We start from the raw sequence: 27,071 nt of genomic DNA, 5'->3' as shown, positions 1-27,071 counted from the left end.
GGGAAGAAGCCCTAAAAAAAGTGCTATTACTTGATGTAACTGCACTAAAGATTGAGAAGAGTCCAGATGGCCCAAATGATTAGTAACTGAACATGGACTTTTCCACTTCTAATGTCAAAACGTGTAGCAACCATATAGGTGCTTTCAGTACAATTGCTAGAAAATAAAGGTCTCTGTTTTCCAAACTTGAATGTACCTTTGGTGGCATCTTTCATGACAACCATCTCAAGGCTCTACCTGTACTTTGATACTTCTGAGCCAGCTTTTAGATCAGCCTATGTCTATGTGAGGAGATAAGGCTCAGAAGGAGGAGCAAAGGTGTGGAGTCAAATAGTGCTGAGAGCGTGATGCCCTTGCTACTGATGTTTGCAATTTTTATAGGACACAGTTTCATTTACTTATACTTATTTGTTGCTATTTACCTGGATCAAACAAAAAGGACAAGGTACAATTGCTTAAACTTTATACTGTATCATGACATTATAAATACCTAGCTATGCTTTTAGATTTATTCTGCAGAAAACCAGAGCGACTTACCTAGTATAGGGAGGCAGAGGCAAAGTAACCCGGGTCCACTTGTTGAAAGTGTCTGAAATGAGAATCCTCTGGAGATGGTACTTGTTGCATTCCACATTAGTGGGAAGACAGTCTTTCAAAATTGGGTGCCAGGTCAGCCCAAGGTCCACTGAATATTCCAGTTCAATAGCTAGGAGTGGAAAAATGGTTAGTTACTTAATTTAGAGACTTATATCCATAGGCCTATAATAAAGTGCAAGCCCCAGACAGTATCATAAGTCTGAACTGACAAAATAACCACACAGAACTTTTCAAACCCGTGTGTCAGAAGCACGAAGTCACCTCCTTTGGTGGCAGTGGGGGAGGATGTGTTACATATTGCTGAGCAGGTATAGCTCAGGTGGAGTCTGCAGTACATCTCTGCCTCTGCCACCTAACTCAAGGGACCACAGATGAAAAACAGAGCCAACATGAAGTTGCAAGGATTAAGTTAAGACAAAGTCTGTAGCTGCAGCATGCAAGAAAATGATGTGACAGCACCATGATCACCAAACTTCGTTTTTCAGGCTTGAAGAGTGAGATTCAGCTGGATGTGATTGCTGTGTAAAGCAGAACACTCAAATTCAAACTTGGCTCTGTCACAAGGTGGCTTAGTCAGCCTTCTACCCCTCCTGCAGACCAGCTCATTTCATTATCCAGCACAATTTTAATTTGAGTTTGTTAGTCAGTGAGCTTGTTTCCATTCAAACACAGTCTAGTCACATTAAACTAATGTATTCATTTCTCAGTGAAAATCAGCAATTTCATTGTTTTGATGTTTATGGCTTATAAACTTTTATTACAAAAATTAAAGGTTAGTCAAGCTCACTAAATACTTCAAGTCAAATTTTCACACAGCCATGAAAAAGTAAATAATAATAGGTGCAGAACTGGTACTTGAAGTAAATGTTCCAGCTGACAGGTATTCTGGCTGAGCTGGCTGCAGTGACAGGGGTGATAAATCTGTGATCTTTTTTGATTACTACCGACTCATTTCTTCTATCCTCATGCACAGGAAATGACCCTTAATCACTCAATCGGTCCTACTTAATGTTTCAGCAGAGATGACAGTGCTATAGAAATACAAGGACAAGTAGATATAAACAAGGGTAAGTGAGTTTTTAGTATTAAATTTCCCTCACCAAAAGAAATGCTTTGCTCATCATGACTGGAAGCATGATTAGGAACTGTCCTGCCTAATTTAATATGAAGATAATGATAAGGGCTGTTCACAAAGAAACAAACAAAACCCCCCCCCAACAAAATAAGGATCCGTTCCTTTGCCAGTATATGGCTCAGGCGCCAAAATGCTTCTAAACTTAGCAGAGATGATTTTAGGATTCCGCAATATTCTTATTAACAAAAGAGATAAAAATTTTTAAGCATGTGAGTAGCTTCAGATTAGCATAATCAGAGAAGCTAAACCTGGGACTTAATGTAAAATCTCTTTCCATTTTTATACAGAATTGTAGAGGAAAAGTCAGCAACCCAGTAAATTAACACATACCACATGATGCAATGTGTGTATTCTTGTCCTCATTAAAAACATCTATACCTAAAAACCCTACTCTGAGAGGATGTGTAAAACAAGCATTAAAAAGTTTGTTTTTTAGAAAAACCTATTTCTTGTGTGCCTTAAAATTCACATGAACTAATTTTTAATTTCCATGTGATGTGTATTCAGTACAGAGTGTGTTTTTATTTATTTATCTGTATGTATATATGTGTATATACACATATAAAAGCTGGTTCTGCACTCAATAGACATCATATGAAAAAAGGAAGCTAGGTAATTAAAAATTGCATAATTATGTATACATAAACGGATATATATGTGCATAGTATGTATGGAAACATATAGGTCTATACATATATTTATTATTTCATATGGATGATATAAATTTTTGCAGTTGATGCTGCCTTAGCAAGCGTCAGATGTATGTTGGTATAAATGATTTCTTAGATATATGGGTACAAGTAAGATCAGAACTGAGACTACACTGAAAATCCAAAACTACCAAGCAAGAAACATATGCTGGAACACACAGCTGCTTATTATTACACCACCACCCCAAGCAGTGGATGCTATCTACTAAATGGATTTAAGTAAGGCAGCTGTAAGTCTTTTTTCTGAGATGGACTGAACTGCAACTTAGATGCTCACAGGGAATAATCTACTTTAGTTTATCTTAGGCTACAGACACCTGGAATAAAAAAGCTGATGTTACAATTTCTAACAGAAACATGCAGCTTTCTTTTGTTTCTCAGTTCTTGTTACGATGAATAATGTAACCAGAAAACAAGTGAACTTTCCTCTGCAGCAGAGAAAGAGGAATTACTAAGAAGTCATTACCATAACAGGAGTCTGTGACAGAGCAGGAAGCTGCAAAATCTATTTGCAAGAAAGAGTCTTCATTGACAACGATGTCAGTGGTGACAACATAGCGGGTGCTTGCTTTCTCAATGAACACCAGAGCATCCCCAGCAGAGCCACAGACTGGCATCTTTGTTCCACCAGGGTGGAGCAGCCACTTCCTACTATCCAGTGTGGTGAAGTCATCCTCCAATACTGTATTGCCAGAGATATTTCCTCCAATAAGAATCTGAAACATTAGGAAAGAATTTGTTACTGAAAAGGAAAAATGTCTAGAAGTCTTCACAAAGACACAAGTGACATAGCAGCCTGAGGAAGAGATGTATCACACCACGTGTATTTATTCTGTTGGTCTAAAACGGACAAAATTACTTAGTGAAGAATTCAGGCTATGAGAAAGGGGAGTATCTCTTGCCTGTAAAGGAAAAAGACTGTCTCAGCTGTACAAATCTAAATTTCAGGGAGGTGACCTCCAATCTCAATGAAGTAAAGCTGCTCATAAAAAACATGTTATTAGAAACAAAGTGGTTGCACTTTCCTAGTGATTGCTCAGCTCTTCTATAATCTGGTGCACTGCTATCAGATTACGTCTGCTGATAGAAGTGGAGAAATAGCCTCTGTTTTGTCATTGACTATAAAACATCATTGTTTTACTATTCAACAGCAAGCAAGGTAGAATTAGTTTCCATTTGTTATTCTGAATTCAGTTTTTGATTGTTCTGAACAAATATAACTACATTCAATGAAGATATTGAAATAATGAGTATTTTAAAATTTCTAAACGGAGGGATGGGAAGTGAAATTTTGTAACCACAACATTAAAATGGGCTGGTTAGTTTTCTCCTAACAATCTGAACTAACTTCTTTTAAAAAAAGCAATAAATATTAAAGCAAATTGTACTTGGACAACCCAATGACACCACTTAAAGCATAATTATTTTAGAGATAAATAATTTGTGATTTCTACCAAGTCATACAAAGAAATATAATAATCTTTATAGCAGAAAATCTCAAATATGAAACTTTACTTTCATACAGATTTATATTTTTCTATAGTCTTTTTCTATTACATTATGCCAAGCCAATTACATGTTTGGATACATTTTTAATGAAGGTTTTTGAAGTTTGAAATCAGACTTGCATTTTGCATGGTAAGGCCTCCTGCAGTGTGAACTTTCCTAGGTTCAAAACGGGCAATCAGTGCCCCACATGGAAACGGTGCATTAAAACTGTGAGTGCAGCAAACAGTAATTGTGCTCTAAATATATTTTTACCAAGCATTTTTGCTTATCTCAATGAAATGATACATGCAAAAAACCCCGAAACATTAAGACTGAATCCAGTCTAAGATTGTGCTAAAAGAAGAAACGCTGCAAGGATTCCTCACCTGGTCAATCACCCAGGGACTGTAGAAATGCCCATTCTCCGACGGCTGCCACCAGCGAAGCCGCGTGGAGCTCGAACGCGCCTTCAAGGGAATTTCCAGGGCAATGTATCGTCCCACATTGCTGGAGTTACTGAAGAGGAACTCCTGCAGCAGGCTCCACGTGAGGCCCCCGTTGAGTGAATACTGCAGCAGCACAGGCTGGCTCCTGGGGTCAGGTACGCCCTTGCCACATCCCAGTCTCATGAAGAACTGCACGAATCTAACAGGAAAAAACTTCCCACTTACCAGAAAGATTTATTTTCTACAACATCCTATACAGCGAACTAGAGACCTTTGGAGTTTGTCTGTTGACTAGCCCTGTGTATTCTAGCTGTAAGAGACATCTTTAGGAGATCTTATGATTTCCTTTTTCCAAAGCTTCTAGAATATAACTGGACAGACAGGTGGTATGACAAAAATTCATTTTGCCTGTGTGGTAGTTAGCCAGGCATAAGAGGCTGAACAAAGCTGGTCATTTATGTTTTCAGCTTTTGTCTGCATAGCAGATGGTGTTGCAAGAATTAGAAATATAATCCTGGGTGAAATTTTTATCCCTGTATCCCATGAGTGCAGATTCTAGTGGCAGAAAAGCAACTGTGCTTTAAGTAGATCATAATTTGCTACAAATTTGCTGAAATGCTTAAATTCAAAATAAGCATCCCAGTTTTCCATTGGCAAAAACCAGAGAAAATCTGGACGGGAGAACAAAGCACATTTCACTTTCAGGGATCATTTTGTCCATTTTGTCAGCCTGGGAAATTTGTCTAAATTACACCGTTTAAATGTGCCGGCTTCCCTGAAGCCAGCCCAAGCCACCCAGGGACACCAGTGCTTTCATCCCCCAGTTAATTGGCTTCTCCAAAGCTGCACAATAGACTTGTATCAAACTGCGAAATCCTTCCTGTCAGCCGATGCTCATAAATAGCTCCACTGTGCACTTGGAGTGGAGGGAACCGTGCTGTAATGATATTTACTTATTGGACTTTCAGGGATATTACAAGTATTCATGTTTGCACAGCTTTTGCACAGCTTTAGAGTGTTTTATCTATTCTAATTATTATTGCATTAGTGCTGCCTGGCTCACAGTTAAATGAAATGCTGCAAGAGAAGTTTTGTATCAAAAATCTTGTTCTGGTTTGATCTAGAGGTAGATCTGCTGGGAGTGGAGGCTGCAGAGATGCTGGGTAGACAAAGCTCCAATAAAATGCCAGACGTACCAGTCAATTAATTCTAGTCCTCACTGTGAGTCACAGTTTCTCTTGGTACTATATGTAACTGCTTTTGCTATAGATTATATCCACCTCCATATCCCAGACATAACATATTGCTTGTGCTGTAAAGGAGCATTGGGTGCCCTCGTGGATCAACATATCAAATGTAATGGATTTGCTTCACTGCTGGAAAGTCTTTTCGCCTTCTCAGATTTACTCCAACATTCACCACATAATTCAAAGGAAACAAACCCAGATGACCTTGTCTCTGTTGCATCTGGTTTCTTTGCATTGCTATTCTTACATCTCAGATTTTACTAATGCAGTAATAACCCACCCAAATATAGGTAACAATGTCTAGCAGATAAAAAAGTAATTTTAAATATTTCTCTTCTTATCCCAAAGATATTTTGCAAAGGCTCTGCCTATTTTGAAATGGAAATCGAAGTGTTTTTTAAATTAGTAACACTCAAATATGTGTATGTTCTCGTAATTCAGAATTGAAAGGGATTTGATCAGCTGTGATACCTAAAATATTCTCTTCATACTGGTATTTCATGGGGTGCAGTTTCAGCTACCAGTATCACCATGATGGTGAAACACTGTCCCCTGTGTTAAATTCTTTAACACACAGATGGGATGGCAGTGGATTGCAGAGTGCGCTTGATTTCAATCCCCAGGTGCTGAGTGTGGCTTGCAGCACTGACAGACACGGCTGCTGGCCTGTGCCCTTCAGGGGACCTCCTCATAGAGAAAGGGGAAGTTTTAATGTGACTACTGAATCTAGCACCCTTAAAAAAATAACTGCTCTCATCACTCCTGGTGTAAATGGAAACCTCTCCCCAAGTCCTGTGCAGAACTTGGCACATCTGTGTCACAGCCAGATCTGTTGTGCTTTGCAGGTGGTTGACAGAATCAGTCTGGAAATGTAGAAAATCCCACTGCAATTACTTAGGTTGCAAAAGAGTAGCTCCCAGCAACACCACTGCAGTGTGCCTGGCTGTTCAGAAGAGAACATAGAGTTATTTGTTGATAAGTATTATTTTTCATAATCATATATACAAGAAATTGAATGCTCAGCTTTGCTTTCCTAAGACAGAAGTAATTTATCTCTATATAACACCTTGAGGTCAATATTTGCAAATACAGCTACAGACCATCATGGAGAAGAAATAAATGATAGTTCTTTGAACATAAGCAATAAGGAAAACATAATTTAGTCTAATAGAGCAATTTACAAGATCTTTTGTATGTTCTGTCAAACCATCTTTTAATTTCAGAGTGGTCTAGGAATCAAATTAGTACTGAGAATTGGGGTTTGTTTTTATCAAATTCTGCAAAAAGTTTGCTGTGAGGAATCTTCCAAATTATAGGGGTCCTAAATATTACACATCAGTGAGGTTTAGCTAAGTGCTGATCTAAAAATGACAATATTAGGCCTTTTTACTGACCCTAAGTCTTTACAATTAATCCATTATTTAAAGTTTATATACCAATGCTGACAGGTAAAAAGTAGATAAAATGCTTCTTAAAATGTTTCCCACAGTACATCAGAGAGGAGTAGGGTGTTTATAAGAGATCAGTGAAAAAAAGTGTTGGAGAAAATGCAGTCTCTACAAAGTAATAATATAAGAACATCAGCTAAAATTAGAATAAGTTAGAAAACAAAGCCTATTTGTTAGCATGCTCACAATTGGGATGGAGTTTAATTCATATTAGTGTAAATTTTTTTAATGTGGCTTGCATAGCATGTCTCACTCATCACGTCTCCTCTGTAGGCTGTAAAGATACAACATAAACTGTAAATACACTAAAATATTTTCTTTTCAATAACTGGTGACAGCTTGATGGGGATTTCTCAGTGAATTATTGAAAACAAATGTGCAAAATAAGAAAAAAATCCAAGCTTCAGAAATGAAAGAATAATGAGATGACAAATGTAAGAGTTATGCTCTCAGCAGATACTCCTGTTTCAGAAATGGCTCACAATACACCACACTGTAAGAAAAGCAGAGCATTTCTCATGTTACAGATTTAGGAAACAAAAACTTGCATTAACTACTGAAGGTATGGCATCAGTTTCTGGAATTCTAATTTAAGGAAAAAAGGCAACATTTAAATGGTTAATGCAATTAAAGTTCAATTTAAATATAATTTAACATGGTTACAGTGGTTAAAATGCAGCATTTGGTAGTGTGAGGACCACAGAATACGTCAACTTGCTTTTACTGGAGAAATATCACATATGTATTATTCTTCAGTATGGTATATCCCCAATGAAATCCTGAAAGAACTTTTGAAAGGGTGTTACCTGGCTTGTGACAAATCCAGGTCTCGAGTCATCAGCATACGTAAACCTTCTTCATTAAAGAAAAGGTTGTTTCCTCCAGACATGATGCCACATTTCCTTGATGGCTTTCCTCCACTCACAAGGAGGAATCTATCCGACTCCAGCTGACCTGAATACACAGTGAATACATATTTATGATTTACTCTGAAGTGCTCCTGCTGCAAGAGTGCTACTTCCAGAGGAAGAGAGATAAATTAAAAATCACATGCTGACTGAGAAATATTCAGTGTTTCCAATGCCTTGTATTCTAGAAAGCTGACACAAATCAAAATACACAAAATAAACCCAGAAGTATGAGATCTGGGATCTTACTTTCCAGTTATTCACAAGGATTTCCGCCTTTCATCATTTATCTTAAGATAACAACAAAGTACTCAGGTCTATAAAGAAACTTTACATTCCCTGTGGTAGCATGCAAGCAAGAGCTGACAAAAATGGAAATGAAGCAGCACCTGTGAAGGGATGAGTTTGGTTCACAGGTGCTGCTTTATGAAAACATGCTCCTCTTGCTGTGCTTGCTAGCGGGGAAAGCCTCGAAGGAGTTTCAGAGTTGTGTGCGTGGATGCTGTGTGTGCCCAGGCATGCATGAGGCTTTGAGTTCCCTCCTGCCTTCTCTCTCTTGGGGTCTGCTGAGCACTGCTTCCCACTGCTGAGACACTTGGTCTGCTCTGAAACCATGTTTGCTGTAGTAGGGTGAGTCAGATTTCCCTTGTAGCGAGAAATGACACAACCTTAAAGCCCTCCGTTGTTTGCTTCACTTGCAAATTCTCTGCCTGTGCTAAAGTCAAACTACCATCAAAATATAATTTGCTTCCAAAATGATTTTCTACATGTAGAGTTTCAGGAAGTTCTGTTTGAATGAAGGTTTTGTATTCCAGTATTAAGAGTGCATCAGGCATTCACAAACTGCACTTGCAAACGGCATCTGAGCTACTTGGTTCATGGGAACACCCCCATGGCATAAACTCTGACCAGAAGCATGCAGGGGTGAGGAAGGCTTTGCTGTTTAATCCCTTGAACCCCGGGTTGCACTAAGATGAACAGACAGTATTCAGATGTCCCCTCCCAATGGAGATACCTTCAAAGTCATCCTTAAGGAAGTCAGAGTTCTTGGTGCTTATTCTGCAGGTTGGCCCCGAGTAGCCGGGGTCGCAGATGCACTTGGTGCCGTTGATGCAGCTGCCGTGCCCATTGCACATCTCCTCGCACTGGGGGCCAATGTACACATTGTCAATGGCCCAAGTCACGGGCTGCGATCCAGCAGGGTAAAATCCTTGGTACCACCTGAACCTCGCCAGCCTGAAAATAGCACAAAGTGTATTTATTTTAAATAATAGTTCTTTTTTTGTAATCCATACATATACCATTATATACACCTATATATTACTCTTTCTGTTGGAATTGGTTTGATAAATTGATTAATTCTAGAAACTGACTGCTAGATCTAATTCCTTCAGTACCTCATGCATCTTTATGTTGATGTTCAGCTGACAGAAATAAAAATAACATTATTCATTAGCTGTAATCCCAAAACTGAATGACAGACATGATTTTCAAAATTTAAAATACAGCTACTGTTAACCTCATAATTCATGGGGAAGATGAATGGCCGTGGTCTGGTGGATTCCCTTCTGCTTTGGTGTACAGTGTGTGGGTCAGACCTGGCCACTTTCACCCTCTCCTGGAGAGTGAGATTCTACTTTGTGCTTCCATTGTGCCTCCAGGGAGACCACCTGTAGGGGTGGAGTGGTAGGATCTCACCCTCAATTACCCAGAAAGAAAACATGATCTGTCATGTCACCAGGTATTCAGCTTGCTTTCGAGCAGCTTAATCTTAAACCAGGCTGATATTGCAAGTTGTTAATTTAAACTATATTCTCCTCTGAGTGCTGTCCTGTCATTTTTAATTCATCTCCTAAGTGCTACTCGCATCAATGCTGCATATAAAAAGGAACCAAATGGGGAAGGAGGGAAAACAAATTGAGATGAGGAAAATACTTGAGAGACTAATTTTATTCCCAGTTGAGAAAACGTTTTAAGGGAGGAAAGAAACCAGAAGATTGAGAAGGGAGAAGCACTTAATTGCCTTGCGTGTTTAATGTGTCTTGTTAGAGATATCTAAATTCAGCAGGCAAATCAATTCCATAGGTAATTGTAGCTGACAATTTTTTTTATCCTTGATTTGCTAAAAAGAAATTTTAGGGGAGGGGATTTTTCTGAGGGGATTTAGGTGACAACCAATAATTGATAGGTGGGGACACTACTAAGTGTCACAAGAAAGATGCCCAAAAACCAGAATTCTGGTGGAAGTCAAAATCATTGACTTTAGTGTGCCCTGAGGGAAAGGACACAAGTGTGAGGCTGGAGGTGTTGTAAGCTTCTCTTTGGAGTACAGCTCTGTCCCACAGGCTGGGTTTTTTGTCCTGAGACATGCCACTCCTCCTCTCAGGGTGGCTTCCTGGTGAGGGTGAAGCACAACTTGTGTCTGAAGCAGAGAGTGAACCACTGCTTATTTGGGGTTTCTTCTCTGGCTCAACAGGCACTGGACATTTAGTCAGGACATAATTGGAATACTAATTATTACTTACAGCTGTCTGCTGAGATCATATATTCAATTCTAAAATTACATATGTAGTGGAAATAACTTAAAATGTCTTCATCCTCAGTTAAAATATAACTACTTGACACTTAGGGGGATGAAAAGGCTGGAGGATTTTTTTAGAATTACATAAGGAGAAAGGTTTGGATATTTTTCTTGTTATTCCAGTTGATTCTGGTGGAGAAATTCAACCCTCTTCAGCCCTCTGGACCAAGGATTTAATGCATTGAAAGTAAACTACTCTGCACTGCTGGGCTTGGCTGGCCATCAGCAATGGGATCCTGGCCTGGTGTGCTGGGGAAGGAATAAGAGGGAAGGCAGAAAAACAGGATAGAAGCACTCAGGAACAGAAGAATAAATCAAAATCCTGGAAAGTTTAAATGAATTAGGAGTCTGCACAGTTGAAATTTTTATTTGGAGGGATGCATTGACAGTTGGCTAAAGGGTAAAACAATTCTTTTGCACAAAACCAGAAAGTACAAGTGAGCTGCTGAAATAGATGGTTACCTATTCCATGCTTGAAATGTTAACTGTCACAAACCAGAAAACTCAAGTTTAAAATTTAAACGTTTCCTTAAATTATTAAATGTTCAATCTTTTCAACCTTGATTCTTATTTCTTATATAGGTCTTTTCATATTTTCAGAGGCATGTATGGAGTCATTTATTTAGTGGAGGACCCATTGACTGCAGTAGTTTCATAAATACTCAGTCTTATAGCTGCATAGACTCATGAAGTCTCATAGTTGCACAGCTCATTTTCTTTCATACGTGCTACAGTTTTATCATCAATGGTGTGATCTTTTATGTAAAGTGAGTTGATGCTAGATGACAGTTATTCCTGAAAAAGTAAATAGTAGTGTTTTTACTTTGAAAAGTTACACATTACTATGCCTGCTAGCACATATTGTTTTTCCATGCTGTTATCATCCAACCTGATTGACTGCGCCTCTATTCAGATCAGATAATTTCTTCATACTGAAGTGTAATCAAGCTAGTAGAATGCATTTTACTGCATTTTCTTATGAAGCTCAAATTTCATGCAAGAATATCATCAGTGAATTCAAATGGCTGATGCTGTTCTGTAAAGAACTCTCAGAGCACTCTAAGAACAGTCAGTTTTGCATTAATTTCAGCAAGCAACTCCCTTCTATTAAATTGTCACTAATTAAATATAGGTAATAAGAAATTGCCTGTGGTTATTCTACATCAGCATTAGGCACAATATGACTCGGGGAATCACCTGAACACAAGCTAACATTCAGGGCAAAATGCAGAGAAAATTGGTCATTTGGTCTGCTCTAGTGGGGCAGTTCTTATGCACTCTTGTGCTGGGTGAAAAACAGAAATAAAAGCAAAGCAACAGCTGGGCAGGAAGAGAGGCTGGACACTTACCCACAGAGGTGCAGTTTCCCAAAGTGAATGACCTCCCTCCTCCAGCCCTGGGTAGTGCCTGCGTAGTAAGTGCTACTTGGGTGATGCTCAGTGGAGCAGAGGGAGCTGAGGTGGCTGCTGCTGCTGTAGCACAAGGGGAGCAGCAGGTGCCAGGTGGCCCCCAGGTCTCGTGAGAACTCCAACTTCACTGGGTCAGCAGAGGAGCTGTCAGTGGTGCAGCCAATATTGATCTGGGGGCCAAGGCACCAAACACAGAAGGTGACACAGGGCAGACTGTGGGACTCCCAATCATTCTTCACCTTAGTCAGCCTCCCCCATTTGGTATGGTATTTTTTTAGTCCAGGAAAATGGTAATTTGGGAACCCATTTAACAACAGGGATGATACACCCAGGACAAGCACATGAACAGGAACTCTTGCACTTTGCTCTCCTGTCCATAAGTATATCACACTAGAGATTATGAATGTGATAAGAAATCCCCAACAACTTCTACCTAGAGATAACTGTGAATTTAATTGGGCAAATCCCACAGGAGAGCTGCTAACATTGCTGGAATAAGTGCACCAGCTCTTGCAGTCCTCTGGCAGGTACTGAAGTAATCAGCATCAAGAAAATGTGCCATACTAAAAGCAGAAAAATTAAAACAAAAAGTGCAACCATTAAAATTTTGTTAATGCAGAGCTGTTAATTGCTGAGCTGCACTATGATCTTCTTTTATGTTACATATATAAAAAACCAAACTTATCACCTCAATATGTTCAGCTATCACACTCACTACCTATTTGTTCATGTATAATGGCAAAGCCCTAGAGCATCATAGCTGGATTGGATTGAAGTTCAGTGTCTTAGTTTGGCAGTGTCAGACTTCTCAGGGTGTGCTCACAAGATTCCTGATATAAAGAACAGTAGAAAAAGCAGAACATAAAAACCACTTCTACTATTGAAAAAAACCCAGAATGTTTAATTCAGAATCTGAGACAACCAGTGCAAATTAGTCTGTTTTCCTGTTACATTGATATTTAGATCATCTTATAATTTAAAATTGCTTTTGTAAAAGAAGACGAATTAGTTCTTTACAGAATGACTGTCATACAAAATAAGATGTACTGTATTTATCATGCAACATATAAAAGCCAATTGCTGATGAAACACAAAACCTGCATTAAAATTATGTAACGTTTTAATATTTTTATATATCCTTGTAGCAAAAAAAAAGTGTCTTTGTATCATGCGTTTCTGTAAAGAAAATCTATTTGTTTCTAAAACACAGTAGTACTTAGAACTGTGCATGAATGATGAAAGTGTATCCTACATCGAATTTCCTTCATCACTCTTCAGTGCACATGAGTCCCATCAACCTACATTTGACTAGAAGGGTTGTCTACTCATCTGGAAGCTTAGAGATGCTTGACCCAATATAGGTTTTGACTCTTGAGACACAGAGAGAAACTACTGCATTATGCATAACTCCTTCATTTACACTAGTGTTCTCAAAAGCGTGAGCTGAAAATGATGTTCTTACCACATATGGAAGTAAACATGTAGATTTTATGAGTTAATGCTATCAAGGCTTATGAATATCTTAAAGTGACCTCAAACATTTTTGTTCTACAGGCTGTAATCTATATTTTAAAAGAGGAAATGGTTCACATTCAATAATTTATAAATTAGTTGCATGACAAATTGAAGAGTGCATGAGTACACAGCTAAACCTAATTTTCTTGGAAAATCCTCAGTATAATTTTAGTAATTTTTATAAACTTGTATCATTTGCTGATTATTATGTAGCTCATAGTAATGCCACATTGCTGTTAAAAGCAGCCTGGTAACTGTGGCATGGCAATTTATGTGCCAGATTCTTTTCCAGTTTCTTAATGACAACGTAATGACCTCTCTAAACTAATAAATACTAACTGGTTACTCCCTTCAATAGCTGCTCCAGCCAATGCACAGTTTAGATTTTAAGATAAATCAGAAATGCAGTTTAGTTCAGACTGTGTTGTCACTAGAGTACCTGTTTCCACTGACTATATGAAACACAAAAGTATGCTCCTTATACATGAACTTTCTTTAACTCCCTAAAATGGGATGACTTCAGGCCATGAGAGCCAAAAACCAGCTTCATTTAAATTGGCTATGATGTGGGCAGAAGCAAAAGGAAAGCAGAAGCTTGTCTCTCTGAGCAAGTACAACAGTGCAGTTAAGCCAATAGGTATGAAAAATTATTTTCTACTGCCACAGATGAAGCTGTAGCTCTCCACTGGTCAGCTTGTAGAAATGCTGCACTCTTACCTCGAGCAGGCTGTGAAGTGAAAATTTGGACCCTCATTATATTTTGCTCATTCTCTTGCCTGCCAGTCGTGATTACCCAATGCATAGGACATGGACTTTCTTGCTATCAGTGCAAGTATATAGGCAAGGAAAAAGTAGCAATTTAGGAAAGAAAGCAGAAGACTTTGAGGCAGAAATTTCTCTTATCTGTATAATAAAAGCATCATGATATATTCACATGAGGGAGAGTAAAGTCAAGTCAATTAGAGGGGAAATTAGACAGGCTTCTCTGTTTGGCAATCAGAACAGCTGGGCAAATACACCAGAGCAGAATATAGAAGAACATGAAGCAAAAGGCAAAATAACTTTCTGAGGACAAGTACCTCAAATTGGATGATAGTATTTTCATTCACACTCAGGTCCCTTGTGGTAATCGAGTGCTCTCCAACTTCATTTGAAACAAATACCATAGCTGAATCTTCTTCCCTGAAAATCAAGGACAGGAATGCTTTAGACTCACTTCACAAAATCATTTCTTTCTATTGTATTGCTGAGAGAATCTTACGGAGCTCTTTTAGATGAGTATGGGCAATAAAGCCCAATGTTTCCACCAGGATAGAAAAACCAGTTGTCCTCTTTAGGACCAAAGTCAAAAGTATCCAAAAGGATAATGGGATTCTTTAGGTTATTTCCATCAATAATGAAGTCATCAATAATCCAGATTTCTTCTTTTTTGCCTACAAAGAAAATGGAAATATTCTTATTAAGACCTAATATTAATATTATTAGAGAGCAGAACAGCAGCCAGTATTTATGTATTATGTGAAGAAGAGAGTGCTAAATGTGTGGGATCACTATTTTCACTTTCCATGAAAATAGTTCCCATACTGCTTTGCATCCTGACTCTGTGGAATTAACTTTTATTCCCTAAAATTTATAGAAGTCACAGCAAAATAAGGAGTGAAAAGCAATGGGCGTTACCAGATATCTTCTACTTAAATCACATTTACCTTGAAATTCTGCCATTGTCTTCTTCAATTAAGAATCATCTAAATGAGCAGCTGCTAGAGTCAAAAGCAGCCTGAAAGTGCAATTTCATTCTACACCCTTGCACTCAGCAGCTTGTGTTTGCCTGGGAGGAGTTCTTCCATTAACTCTGAAACTCCTTCTCTCCAATGGATTATATATTCGTATATGTCAGAAAATTGGTTTTCTCAAACTGAAGAGGAAGGATAAAATTTACAGATCTTCTCTGTAACATTTTTTCATTTATCTAGAAGTGTTTGAGTTCATCAGAGAAAAGCTTAAATAATTGTTTTAGGCAGGACATGTCAGAAGAATGAATGAAACAGGATTGTCAGAACCAGATTTGAATTTGCTTTTTTTTTTTTGTTAGGGGTGTGCTAGAAATTTGCCTATATGGAATAAACTGTTGCTGAATCACCAAGTCTCAGAGTAACTGAGAGCAGAGAAGAACTTCCTTCAGCTGGCACGTCTCCTGTAATTGGGAGGAATGAGCTGCGTTCCTCTTGTGGTTTTCCAGTCCTTTACAATTTAATCAAAAGATTAACTGCTCACTACATACTATTTCTAAATGGGTTTTTAATGCCTAGTTAATTCTAAGTAAGGTAGGCCCAGTTCCCATTTACACTTGGGACACTTTTGTATAATTGGAGCATCCTAATGGGGGCTCAGTTTAAGTGAGAATCATGTCCATTAAAAATAATGAGAAGAACCTGAGTGAAGTTAACTTTATTGGTGTTGCTTGATCTCTCTCCAGGGCCAGAAAAGCTGATGCTTTTCTGCACAAAATTCAGGGATATCAAGTGAAGGCACTTCACTTTAAAGTATTCAGCCACTTTATAACAACAGCAAACATAATCTTGCAGTAATTCTAATTGAAGGAGTTCAAATACAAAACCCTCATGATTTAAGAGTCTAATTGTTCAGTTCAAAAAATCACTCTCTTAGAGATGCTGAGCTGTGCAAGCATGGACCTGGATTCCCAGGGTGTGTCTCTTCCTTACCATTGTTGTAAGGTTGCCAGAGCCTGAACCGTGTTGCATTGCTTTGGGCTGCATAGGGCAGAGGAACGTTGATAAAGAGGACATCTGTGGTCTGGGTGAAGTAAAACTCGTCTATCAGGTGCCAAGTGATGCCACCATTGACAGAATATTGCAGAAGGATGGAATGAGACCTCTCAGGGGTGCCTAGAGCATAAAGGACATGAATTTATGTTCATTAAAATCCAGTAAGTTCAAACAAGTATAAATGAAATTAAATAGCTCTGATATACACTACAAAGTATGGGCTTCCTTTAACAACAGCTTAAGCTGTTGAGATTTTATTTACACATTGTACACCTACGTCTTTCTGTGCTTTCCCTTGCTTGTTTATCTGCAAAATGCAAATAACATAGAGCCTAAATTTATCTTACTATTCATTATACATATGATCGTAGTTAATTACTTAGATGGGAAGCTGTCTCAGTGTTATACTATTTTAGTTTAGAACACACCAGCTCCTTCTACTACAAATATATTCCAGTAATACAGTATTTATTTGCTTGTTTTGTCCAGGTACCAAACATTATCATCACCATCTGTACCACCCACAGATAAAAGACAGAGTCCCTATCCTCATAAATTTATGAGTCTATAGCTCTCACTGCAGACACTGGGATGAGGATATTCATGCCTAGAAATAACAATTGATGGAGAGCACTGAGGATCTTTATTAGCATGTTTTAACAACAACAAAGCAATATTCTGTGCTTTAAGCTGGGCCTAAAAGTCAGTGGAACTGACAGTAAAATTTGCATTTTCTAACTACCAGCTCCTCCTATTTTTTTTACTTAGAGCTTTAAAGAGTAAAAAACAAAAGCTCTTTACAGCCCTAGTTATTAACACATGCTAATTAGAGCCCAGCACCCATTCTTGATGCTGGTTACCATACACAAGCTGAGCCCCCAGCCTGTATTTGGCCTGTGCCTAATTTGCTGCCCAGGAATACCAGTGTCCAAGTGGTGGCATCTCTGAACTGAGGTCTCATTCAAGTTTACACTCTCTGATCCCTTCATGGTGTGGCACAGTGATGGCAGGGCCCCAGAAATTTAGTCAAGAACCAGCAGAAGGAAAGGACTAAGGGACATTTCTTCATCCCTGACTCATTGTGTTCCTGTGCAAACTTTTCCCTTGTTCTATTCCTAAATTGACCACATTTGCTGAAACCAAAGTGCATGATGCACATGCTCGTGCTCCCCTCTGCTCCAGTGCTAAGTATTCAACCACCAGCTGTGGAGCAGAGCAGGGAAGAGCTGTTTGCAGCCAGGAGCTGATTTCAGCTTATCTGTGGCAATTAAAAGTAAACAACACACTGCTCTTAACACTCACAGCTGAGAGATATGCCCAGCTATATCAATTTGTATTCAACATTAGGGAGCTTGCTGGGACTAAGTCCTAGATCCAACAGTAGGGGTAACAAGTAATACAGGTTCAATAATGAGTAATTTCTCCTGGAGTTTAATGGTCTTACTCCTTGTAGGTCAAGTATCAAAATCCAGGCTTGAGCCTTTGGCTACTCCTGCCTTCAGAGCAATATTTTTACTCACTTTATTTTTAAATATTTTTTCAATAGTCATATGAAGAAATTTTACCAAGGCATAATTGTGTAAAAGAAGTCATCACAAAGACTTTGCTTATAAACATGAAACATTTGGCATGTTATCATTTTGGGGAATGTTATATTTTTGGCTGTTACAGTTTTCTCTCTTTTTTACAAAGTACTAAATCCAGTTGATATATATGATTAAATATATGATTAAATGCCCGTTAAAGAAAATCAATAATAATTCACAAAGAGCTATACTTTCACTTGTCTATATACAGATTTGGCTATGATACTTATTTGGGAAGAAAGAGGGGGCTCAAAATTATTTTCAAGCTGTTGGTAAATGTTGAGTCAGTTAGAGTCCAGTTCCAGAGCACAGAAACTATGGTCATCTTTCTTATATTAGAATGAGAGAAGTTTTTCAACATTCAGAGTTCACCCTGGAAGTGCCAATTCTATCAGAAAATTTTGGGAAAACTTCTGAAATTGCATGGGAGTGACTCAAACCTTCAAGCAGTTTAGTGGTTCTCCATCATGTCACTCCAGACTTGGATATAATTATTTTTTAAAGCCAAGGATGGCAGGGCCTTGGAGCAGGGTAAGTCTGAATCATTGGCTTAAAAGTCCTTGTACTGGAGGAACTGTCACAAGTTATTTACAACAATGTGTAAAACTTGTCTTGCAAAGTCTGACTATCCTTCATATCAATTAAATAGAATTATGGAGTTTCAGTTATCTCTAAGATACATACTAGGCAGTCAAATGGTAAGAGATTTTAATGTAGTGGATTGAAGCTTGAAAATGAAAAACACTGTCGTTTACTATTAGTCCCTTAAGTAATTTACTGTAGGCACCATTTTATGACACAAAAAAATTGGACAAATAATTTTTTCCCAATATAGTGGGAAATCTCTACAAAATTTTGAGCTCTTTTGTTCCTTTTCTGCCCAAAGACTTTATAGCTGTGTTATTTTTGATGATGCTACAGTCCACCTTTTCCTTAGGAACTGCACAGACAGCCATGTAGGCTGGGAGCAAGGTAGGGATGATGCAAAATTTCAAGCAAGCTCCCATGTAATCTACCATAGACTGTTGATCACTTCATACACTGCAGTTGAAAATATAAATCTGTATTCTTCTCTTTGTTGCTGCTATGTACTAATTAAGTTAGAGAAATGATAGTAAATCAATGGTGATCTTACCTTTAGCAATAAATTTAAATGAAAATTGGATGTACACTGTATTAGTGCAGTCTAGATCTCTTGACACAAGCATTCTCAGTCCTTCCTGCAAATGCAGAATATACAATGTGAATATCAGTTCCCATTGTTGAGTATGGGTATCTGCAGCTCACTGTTGTGTGGATGTTGGCTGTTACTGACTGCTGGTGGCAGCCAGAGGGGAACCACACTGTACCACACCTTTTCCCAGGCAGAAAATGGGACAGTGACACCCCTGGTAAAGTGAGCTGAGATATGACAGAGGCACAGCTACATGGTCAGGTACAGGCACAATTACAGCTCATTCAGTTTGTGCTCTGAACTCCTGGGATGTGATTGGGTCTGCAAGCACTGACTTAGATACTGACTCCAAACTACTACACTCGTTTTTTGTGCAAACTGTACAGTTGCCAAGCACCCTAATTTCCAGGCAGGGAGTCCTCTCCAGGACTTTTCTGTACCTCAAAACATGTTTTGTACAAATACCCTCTTCTGGGGCAACCTGTTGACCTGTAAAGAAAGGGAGCACACAGGAAATCTCATAGGGATCCCTGAGTCCCTGCCCAGCTCTAGAGATGAGCTCGTTGTTGTGTGGATCCTGGGGCCAGAGCCAGTCCCTGTACTGCAGAGATCTGACAAAACACCTCTCAGAGCTTCCCTCCTTCTCAGACCCATTCCCCCAGGGGAACAGTCTGCAGGAACAAGCAATGCAAATTTTAGACAATTCACATCTCACAATTTGGGATTTAAATCACCTAAAGAAGTTGAACTAGAGTCAAGCTTTTGCAAATAAATACTTCAAAGAATTAATTTATACACCAAACATTATTTAACTTGTCTTTTTGGGGGGCACTTGAGTTCACAATGCCAAATGAAGACTTGTGTGAGCTGATAATTTGTTGTGTACTTGTGAACAAAAGTCTATTATTCATTTTGTTAAGAACTGAAACAGAAAATATATTTCCTGACCTTTTGAAATCTGCAATCAACAAAAATAAGTCTTTAAAGAACTAGAAAACATCAAAAGGATAGAATTGAGTAAGATACAGGCAAACTGCATAAACACTGATTACACAGACTACAGCCCTGGCTAATTTGCATTATTTAAAATACTAAAACGCTAACCAGATGACTTCAATTTGATTGTAATGTATACCATATTTCCAAAGAATTCACTTCAAGAATCTCAGCGTAGAGTTTCATTCTTTTCCTTTCGTGGTCAAAGAGGAGTTATACCACAAACAAAATAATACACAACCAAGAGATGAAACCCATTTGTTCATAAAAAAAAAAAAAAACAGCTGTGGAAAAGTTTGTGCATGTTTAGGGTAGGAAAAGACAAGAAAAATAAAATTGTCAAATTCTAGCCAAAAGATTTCAATTTCATATGGGGCTAACAAGAGAAAATTTACTTTCTATTTCTAACTCTACTGATATTCATTCTTTTTTTTTTCCAAAGTAAGTAATCTCTGACCCCTTTGAAAATGAGAGCTGTTCCAGACTTGATGGTGTCACCATTCAGGTTTCCCCTCTCAGCACCATAGACTTCGGGCCAAAGGTCTGGATGTAAGTTACCATTGAAATCATCCTTCAGGACAGATGGCAGAGGAAGGACAGGGACACAGTAGGGACCTCCAAAGCCTCTGTCACACCTAGCAACACATTGGGAAGAAAAGGTATTATCCATCTGGCCTGGGTAAAACACACCCTTTCTATGAAGCAGCTTAAGCAGTTTTGTACTCACATGCAATGACCTGAATCACAGATGCCGTGCCCTGAGCACATCCAGGGGCATCCTGTAGCCAGGACCACATTATCAATAGCCCAAGAATCAACTCCAGAGGCATAGTTGTACTGAATCCATCTGAACCGTGTTCTGGGAGAGCTATTAAAACCAGAGAAAATGTATTTCAGGATTCAAAATTCTGATCTAGAAAGGGCTAAATACTAAAGGAAATCTCACAGATTTCTGAAGAAAAGCATATTAATAAGCACAGCCAACTTATTTCAAAAATATTCTACTGGAAACTGGAAGTTTAAATTACTCAGGTTAGTCTTTTGGCAAAATTCCAGCATATTGTAAAGAAAGGTGCCCGAAGCAATAATCAAGAATGAATATTGCTGAGACATTTCCTGATCAGCAAAGTAGTTGAGCAGAAATTAGTAGTTCCATTAGCATTTGACAGCTCCATGTGTTGCTAGCAGAATAGAAACAATAAAATTGCATCAGTAAAATAAGTTATGAAAGTTCATTTATACTAAGTGCTGTGTAAAGAGAAAAACAATAGTTATGTATGTTCATATATATATATATATATATAAAAGAATGTATTAATATATACACAAATATGCTCATGCATACACACTGCTGTCACTGCTGACTGCCTTGTTATCCTCAAATGAGGAAAGTACTTTGGAGAAAAAAATTCTTTGGAAGATGATGTATGGCTCTCTGGAGTGAACTGTGGAATTGGAAACCAAGATGTGAACCTTAGGCCCAGTTCATTTACTGTGTGTCCATTTTCACCACTGTATTTTCTGGGTGATGAAAGATACAGAGGTAATGTGTAGGGTGCTGTGAAGAATTACAGAACTACTCAGAACAATGGTAAGCAGTGTCATCATTAGCTGTCATTCCTAACTAGAGCATGGTTTTATTTAGAGAGATGGATGCCAGCCCATCTGCCACATCCCTTTACAGCCCTGTGATATCCTGAGGAGGTCAGCAGAACTCTCCTGGTCAAAAGGGTGAAGGTGGCACGTCCAGTGATGTGTTCTGGCTTATTGAATGCTGTGAATGCCTGAATGTTGGATGACAACTTAATGTGCAATAACAGAAAACAGGAAAGGATGGATCAGGGTATTTATTCTTGCTTCTTATTGCATAAATGTTAGAAAAGCTGTTTTAGCATTCTTGTTCTTACTGTCATAAATTATAGGCAAGACTTAAGAATTCATTCATCAAAGCTGTAACTGCCTTAACTACACTTCACATTATAGCTGATGAAATATTTTGAAGTGAAATTTAAAATTCTGGTGGCGTGACAACACACATTTAAAAATTTAAAAGACATGCAGAACATTCCCAAGCTAGAGGATGTTTGTTCTAATTAGATCAGCAAAACCTTTGTCATGCTAAACAGCCAGAAGAGCAGCGCTCACTTGGTTGAGGGTGGGAGGTAGACAGTAACTCTCTTCCAGTTCTGGAATCTTTCTGAAGTGTAGATGGAGCTCTCAGTGTACTGCTGACAGCCGATTGTTGGGGGGACACACTCCTCTGTCACCAGGTGCCAGTCTCTCCCATTATTTAGGGAATACTGCAGGTGAACACTGTGGGAATTGCTGTATGGCTTGCTGCAACCCATGCTCAGCTCAAACTGCAAGAATGTGGAGGCTGATACGTGGAAGTCCCAAGTCTCAGCATAACGAGGTTTTCCTAAGAAAAGAGAGAAAAACAACAAATACAACAACAAAGTGTACCTTCAGCATAGGCTTTCAATACTGTCACTCAAATTTGTTACCTCTATCTTTGTGGATGCTGGTGAGAGCCAGGGAAAACAGCAGTTTGAGTTTTCCCAAGCTACTCAAAGGAAAACAGAAGGGAAAGAATTAATAACAAAGTTTAGCACCTGGTGTTGTGGACAGGAGGAATGCGTGAGGAACATGATATTTTGGTAAGAGCATGTTTACAAGAGGTGTTGCCTTCCTTGGACCAATGAGCTAATTCTATCCTTGGTTCTGCAAACCAGTCTATAAAAATGTGCCTGCTCCTGCAATAAATTGCTTCTTCTGCTTTCTGGATGAAACCTGTGTTGCTGTATTTTTTCGCTGCTCCCTAACCTTACAGCAACATATCTTCACCTTTTTCCAGCCCACTCTTCCCTGCAGATTACTAAATACCTGGATTTCTCTATACTTCCCATCCTGAAAACTTGATCCTTATATAATTTATAAAATAGACTCATACAAAATGTAGCAAAGTTTGATGACACATACCAATGTTTTCACTGAACATCAGAGCTGTATCCATAGACAGGCAGTCAATGTCTACTTGACCTCCTTGTATTCTGTACCAGCTTGCTTGTAAATCCACAGTTCCATCAAATTTATCCTGGAAGCCAGTCTGAGAGCTGTCATTCATCCCTATAAGCACATCGTCCAAAGCCCACTGAGCTGAATGCTTCCCTACAAAAACCAGAACAGACAGGTTAGTGCAGTAAGTTGTTTTTAATGCCCATATGCTGTGTTCACTCAGTGAGCAGTGCTCAATCACATAGACTGAGTGCTGTTAAACAAGACTAAAACATTGCTCAAGGTGCACCTGGACTTTGAAGCATACTTCTGTTACAGATAAACACAGGTATTTCCCTCTTCATTTCTTTAGCTTCAGTGCCTTTGCCATCATATATTCTCCCTCTGCTTGGATGAGAAACTCCCTGAGCCTCTAGATTGGGGATTTTCATTTTATGGGTCACAACCTTCCCGTTATTCCCCACAGCTAAACTGGAAAGGCCTCTGTCTAGTTACCAAAATAGCTTTTGTATGAAGGTGAATAGAACATGAAGGAAAATGCTGAAGGCTCTGCATATAAATAATATTTAGAGAAGTGCTGCTATCCTTCCTGGAAATCTCCCTCCTCTTGCTCTCCAGCCTACAGGCATTTCACTTCCATCATCTCCAGCCCATTTCTTTGGCCTTCATTTCAATTCACCTTTCTACTGGCATGCTGAAAGGAACATCTTATGCACAGTTACTGTCCTCACAGGAGAGGGAGGAAAGCCTTTACAATAAATTGTGAGCGTGCAGCAGTGTGCCAGGGCTTTTGCCTTGCCTCCAAGAGGAACGTGGGTCATGGCTGGTGGGGCCACTCTGCACTGAGGAATGGCAGACAGAGGATAGTCCATGAAGGAACAAACATCTCTAATCAGAACTGGCTGTCACCTGTAGGCACTGGTGTGGAAGGCAATATATCAACTTTCAGTGATAAAACCTTGCTTATATTGGGAGCCACAGGGTCTTACAAGTGATGACCCTCAGCAGGGACAGATCTTATCCAGGTGCCACCAAAGCAAGAATAGGGAGCAGCAGGTTGGACGTTGCCCCACTCCCCAATGCAAATGATCATCACAGAATGATGGTCTCTGGTGCACCACTCGTTGCTCAGCACTTTTTACCAAAGGAACTGTCTTCTTTACTAAATCACATCCCTCTTGTCTTGCCTATTCTCTTACCTGGTGAGGACAATTAAGTCCAGCACATACAAGAAAATGTATGAATAGAATCAGCCATCAAAATGATATATGAGGTCTAAGAAGCTGCATATCATAATTAATTAAATGCAAGCTATGTGCTTTGCTCCCCAAGGAATTGCTGTTGAAATGTACTTTGCTATATTTCTGAATATGCTTTACATTTCCTGCTGATCCAGGAGCTGCTGCCTTGTGCAAAGGTAAGACTAAATCAGGACACTCTTAGTAGTGGTAATGTGCCCCCATGGGAGGTGGGAGCTCTCACAGTGGCTGTAGGAATTGGTCAGCACCAGGGTTTAACTTTCAATTGAGGATGTGGCAAGTGTCTGATTGGTTTTGTAGGGACAGAGGAGCTGGGCTCTGGGACACTAGAAATGGTGGGAGGAGGGGGTCATGTTCTGGAGTGTGGAGATATTAAAAACAGTGAGATGGGAGTCACCAGGTTGGCAGATTCAAGGCCAAGTTATGCCTACACTTCTGAAACAGAGAAAAAATGGGACTAAGAGTGTATGCCATTTGGCATCCCAGGTCACTCTATACTCAGGTAACAACTCTGATCTTATTAAAGCTTCTTTTTTTTTTAATGTAATTTTTCCCCCCTCTCTCCTGTTACCTCAGCATCTTTTTAAACAATTTTACTCTTAGGCCCACTCATCAGTTTAGTGCTATAAAAGAAAATCACGAAAATCATGGAAAATCAGAGTGTGACTCAGGAGAGCCCAAATATGTCTTACAACATCCAACTGTTCACAATACTGTGTTTTTCAGGAGTTGAGGTTTCTGCATAACATGTCTATACTGAGTAGCACTGGCGTGTGGGTTGTGTAAAGCTGCTCAATGAATTTTTGGGATGGCCTTGCTTACCATGCTGTGGCTGCCACCAGCGGAAAGCAGTGGCAGGGGTCTTGGCCTCCCGGGGCAAATCTATGGAGACAACCTGGGGCTCCAGGTAGGACATGAAGTCCAGCTCTCGCAGCAAACTCCAGGTGATCCCGTTGTCATTCGTGTACTGAACAACAAGTCCTGTATTTAAAAAGAGGACGAGCAGTTAGTGTGACTGTGCAGAGCAAGGAGGGGGCAGCTCATCCTGGGCTCTGGAGCTGCCAATTCCCATCTGGTGCCTTTTGACACGTGTCCCGCCCATGGGCAGCTCCTGGTCCAGGAGCATTTTGTGGACAAAGTCCTCCTGCAAAGCTGATGTGGGTCACCAGCTGCCACATGCTATCTTGATTGTTTTCACCAAACTCAAAGGATCAAATCTTTTACACCCTCAGAGACACTAATGATCATGCCACAGAAACGATAGGAATAATGTAATTTTCTTTACACGGTATCTATTTCATGTTGGGTATCCTTGCAGTTTATGTGAAAGACTAAGTTATAATTTTCATAGCTGGGATTACAATCCTCCTGCTGTGTATGCAAGCTCACAGCATCCCTTAAGGAAATTAAAATTAATTATCATAATATTTAGAAAATTTAAGATAGTCTTTGTATCATGCACACAGTATGGCAAATACTAGGACACAACAGAAGCCCAGCAGAGCTCATCAAAAGGGATAATACACGAAAGAAGCACCTGTGTATATTTCTTCTCTTAAAACTCTTTTATACTGGTATAAGTTCAAAGATAATGGATATTTTTTGGGGTGTCTTTTACTGGTGCAAATGAGTGGAGAATCAAACTCTTGGTATAATCTGTGCTGCAAAATGACAGCTTTCCTCAGTGAGCAAGTCAATGTAAATGCCAAATATCAGGAAACAATCCACTGATGTTAAATGGTTTATACTGAGAGGAAAATTAAATTTTCTCATCTCTCATTTCAGTGGTCTGTCTTCATGCAACTAGACCCCTTTACATGGGAATCTGCTCCCAGAATGCTGATCCTTCCCAAACACAAGTATCAGTCCTCCACCACAGTAACTTTAAGCATGTGGTCAAATAAGAGAGGAGACATCTGGGAGAGATGAATTTATTCAGACTAAATAAATTTTCAGCTGCAACTTTATAGTCTTGTGTTTTGGGTAAATCATACATAAGCTTGTTTTGGAAGGCGATTTTTTATTAGACCTACTGGTGTAGTTGAGAAGATGAACAAGTTCTCAGGTACATAACTCTTCTTCAGGTCAGAAATGGAGTTTACCCACTTCATCCTGAACTTGAATTTCATTCCTTTTATTTCAGACCTTATGAAAAGTTCTGTGGACTTGTAAATTTACCTGATTTCCAACACTACCAAACAGTTTAATACAATCTATTACACCTTGCTTCGTAAATATTGTCTTTCTTAGACCATCACAGCTCCCACAGTTACTCCTACAGATGGATCACCATTAGGTTTGGTGTAACTAATTATAACTAAAAACGTCCATCAAAAGTAAAGAGCTTACTCCAACACTTATGAAAACTGAGGAGGTAATTGATTTATGTTAATATTCTTGATTTTTTAAAGGCAGCAAAAGGCGAAAACACACAGAAGATGCAAAATGAAAAAGGCTTATTATAAAGAGAAAAGGCTTTACCTTCATTCCTGGCTCTTGGTCTGTTGCAGGAGTTACCAACAGTCTTGCTCCCAAGTTGTACATAAAATTGAACTAGCCTTTTAAAAAACACAGAATAGAAAAGAAGTGTAATCATCTTCTGATAGCACAAGATCAGTCAGGATAATTTGCATCTCTTGACTAATGACATTTTCAGTTAGGTCATTATTCCAGGCTTATTGATTAGGCAATATTCCCAGAGAAGCCAAACACGGGCATGGTAAATAGTGAAGGGCCCAAGACAGAAGAAAATTATGTAGTTTATTAATCTT

The 27,071-nt window shown here is 39.0% G+C and overlaps 1 protein-coding gene across 2 annotated transcripts in view; it reads right to left on the bottom strand.

The window, feature by feature from the left end:
• The window catches only part of RELN (reelin), a 274,669-nt gene that overhangs the window by 28,779 nt on the left and 218,819 nt on the right, over positions 1-27,071 (bottom strand). For both annotated transcript variants that reach the window (XM_088165846.1, XM_014869033.2), the window contains exons 31-46: positions 26,782-26,858; positions 25,123-25,281; positions 23,006-23,194; positions 22,172-22,445; positions 20,754-20,894; positions 20,484-20,661; positions 18,992-19,076; positions 16,208-16,390; positions 14,746-14,917; positions 14,564-14,666; positions 11,910-12,139; positions 8,995-9,215; positions 7,878-8,025; positions 4,317-4,575; positions 2,909-3,158; positions 538-706 (exon numbers count right to left, since the gene is read on the bottom strand). In XM_088165846.1, the coding sequence (XP_088021972.1) occupies positions 538-706; positions 2,909-3,158; positions 4,317-4,575; positions 7,878-8,025; positions 8,995-9,215; positions 11,910-12,139; positions 14,564-14,666; positions 14,746-14,917; positions 16,208-16,390; positions 18,992-19,076; positions 20,484-20,661; positions 20,754-20,894; positions 22,172-22,445; positions 23,006-23,194; positions 25,123-25,281; positions 26,782-26,858 (2,838 nt within the window). The remainder of the gene's footprint in view (positions 1-537; positions 707-2,908; positions 3,159-4,316; positions 4,576-7,877; positions 8,026-8,994; positions 9,216-11,909; positions 12,140-14,563; positions 14,667-14,745; positions 14,918-16,207; positions 16,391-18,991; positions 19,077-20,483; positions 20,662-20,753; positions 20,895-22,171; positions 22,446-23,005; positions 23,195-25,122; positions 25,282-26,781; positions 26,859-27,071) is intronic.

The sequence above is a fragment of the Sturnus vulgaris genome, chromosome 5 (assembly GCF_052056855.1).
Source record: "Sturnus vulgaris isolate bStuVul1 chromosome 5, bStuVul1.hap1, whole genome shotgun sequence".
Classification (NCBI taxonomy): domain Eukaryota; kingdom Metazoa; phylum Chordata; class Aves; order Passeriformes; family Sturnidae; genus Sturnus; species Sturnus vulgaris.
This window is presented reverse-complemented; position numbering and strand designations above follow the sequence as displayed.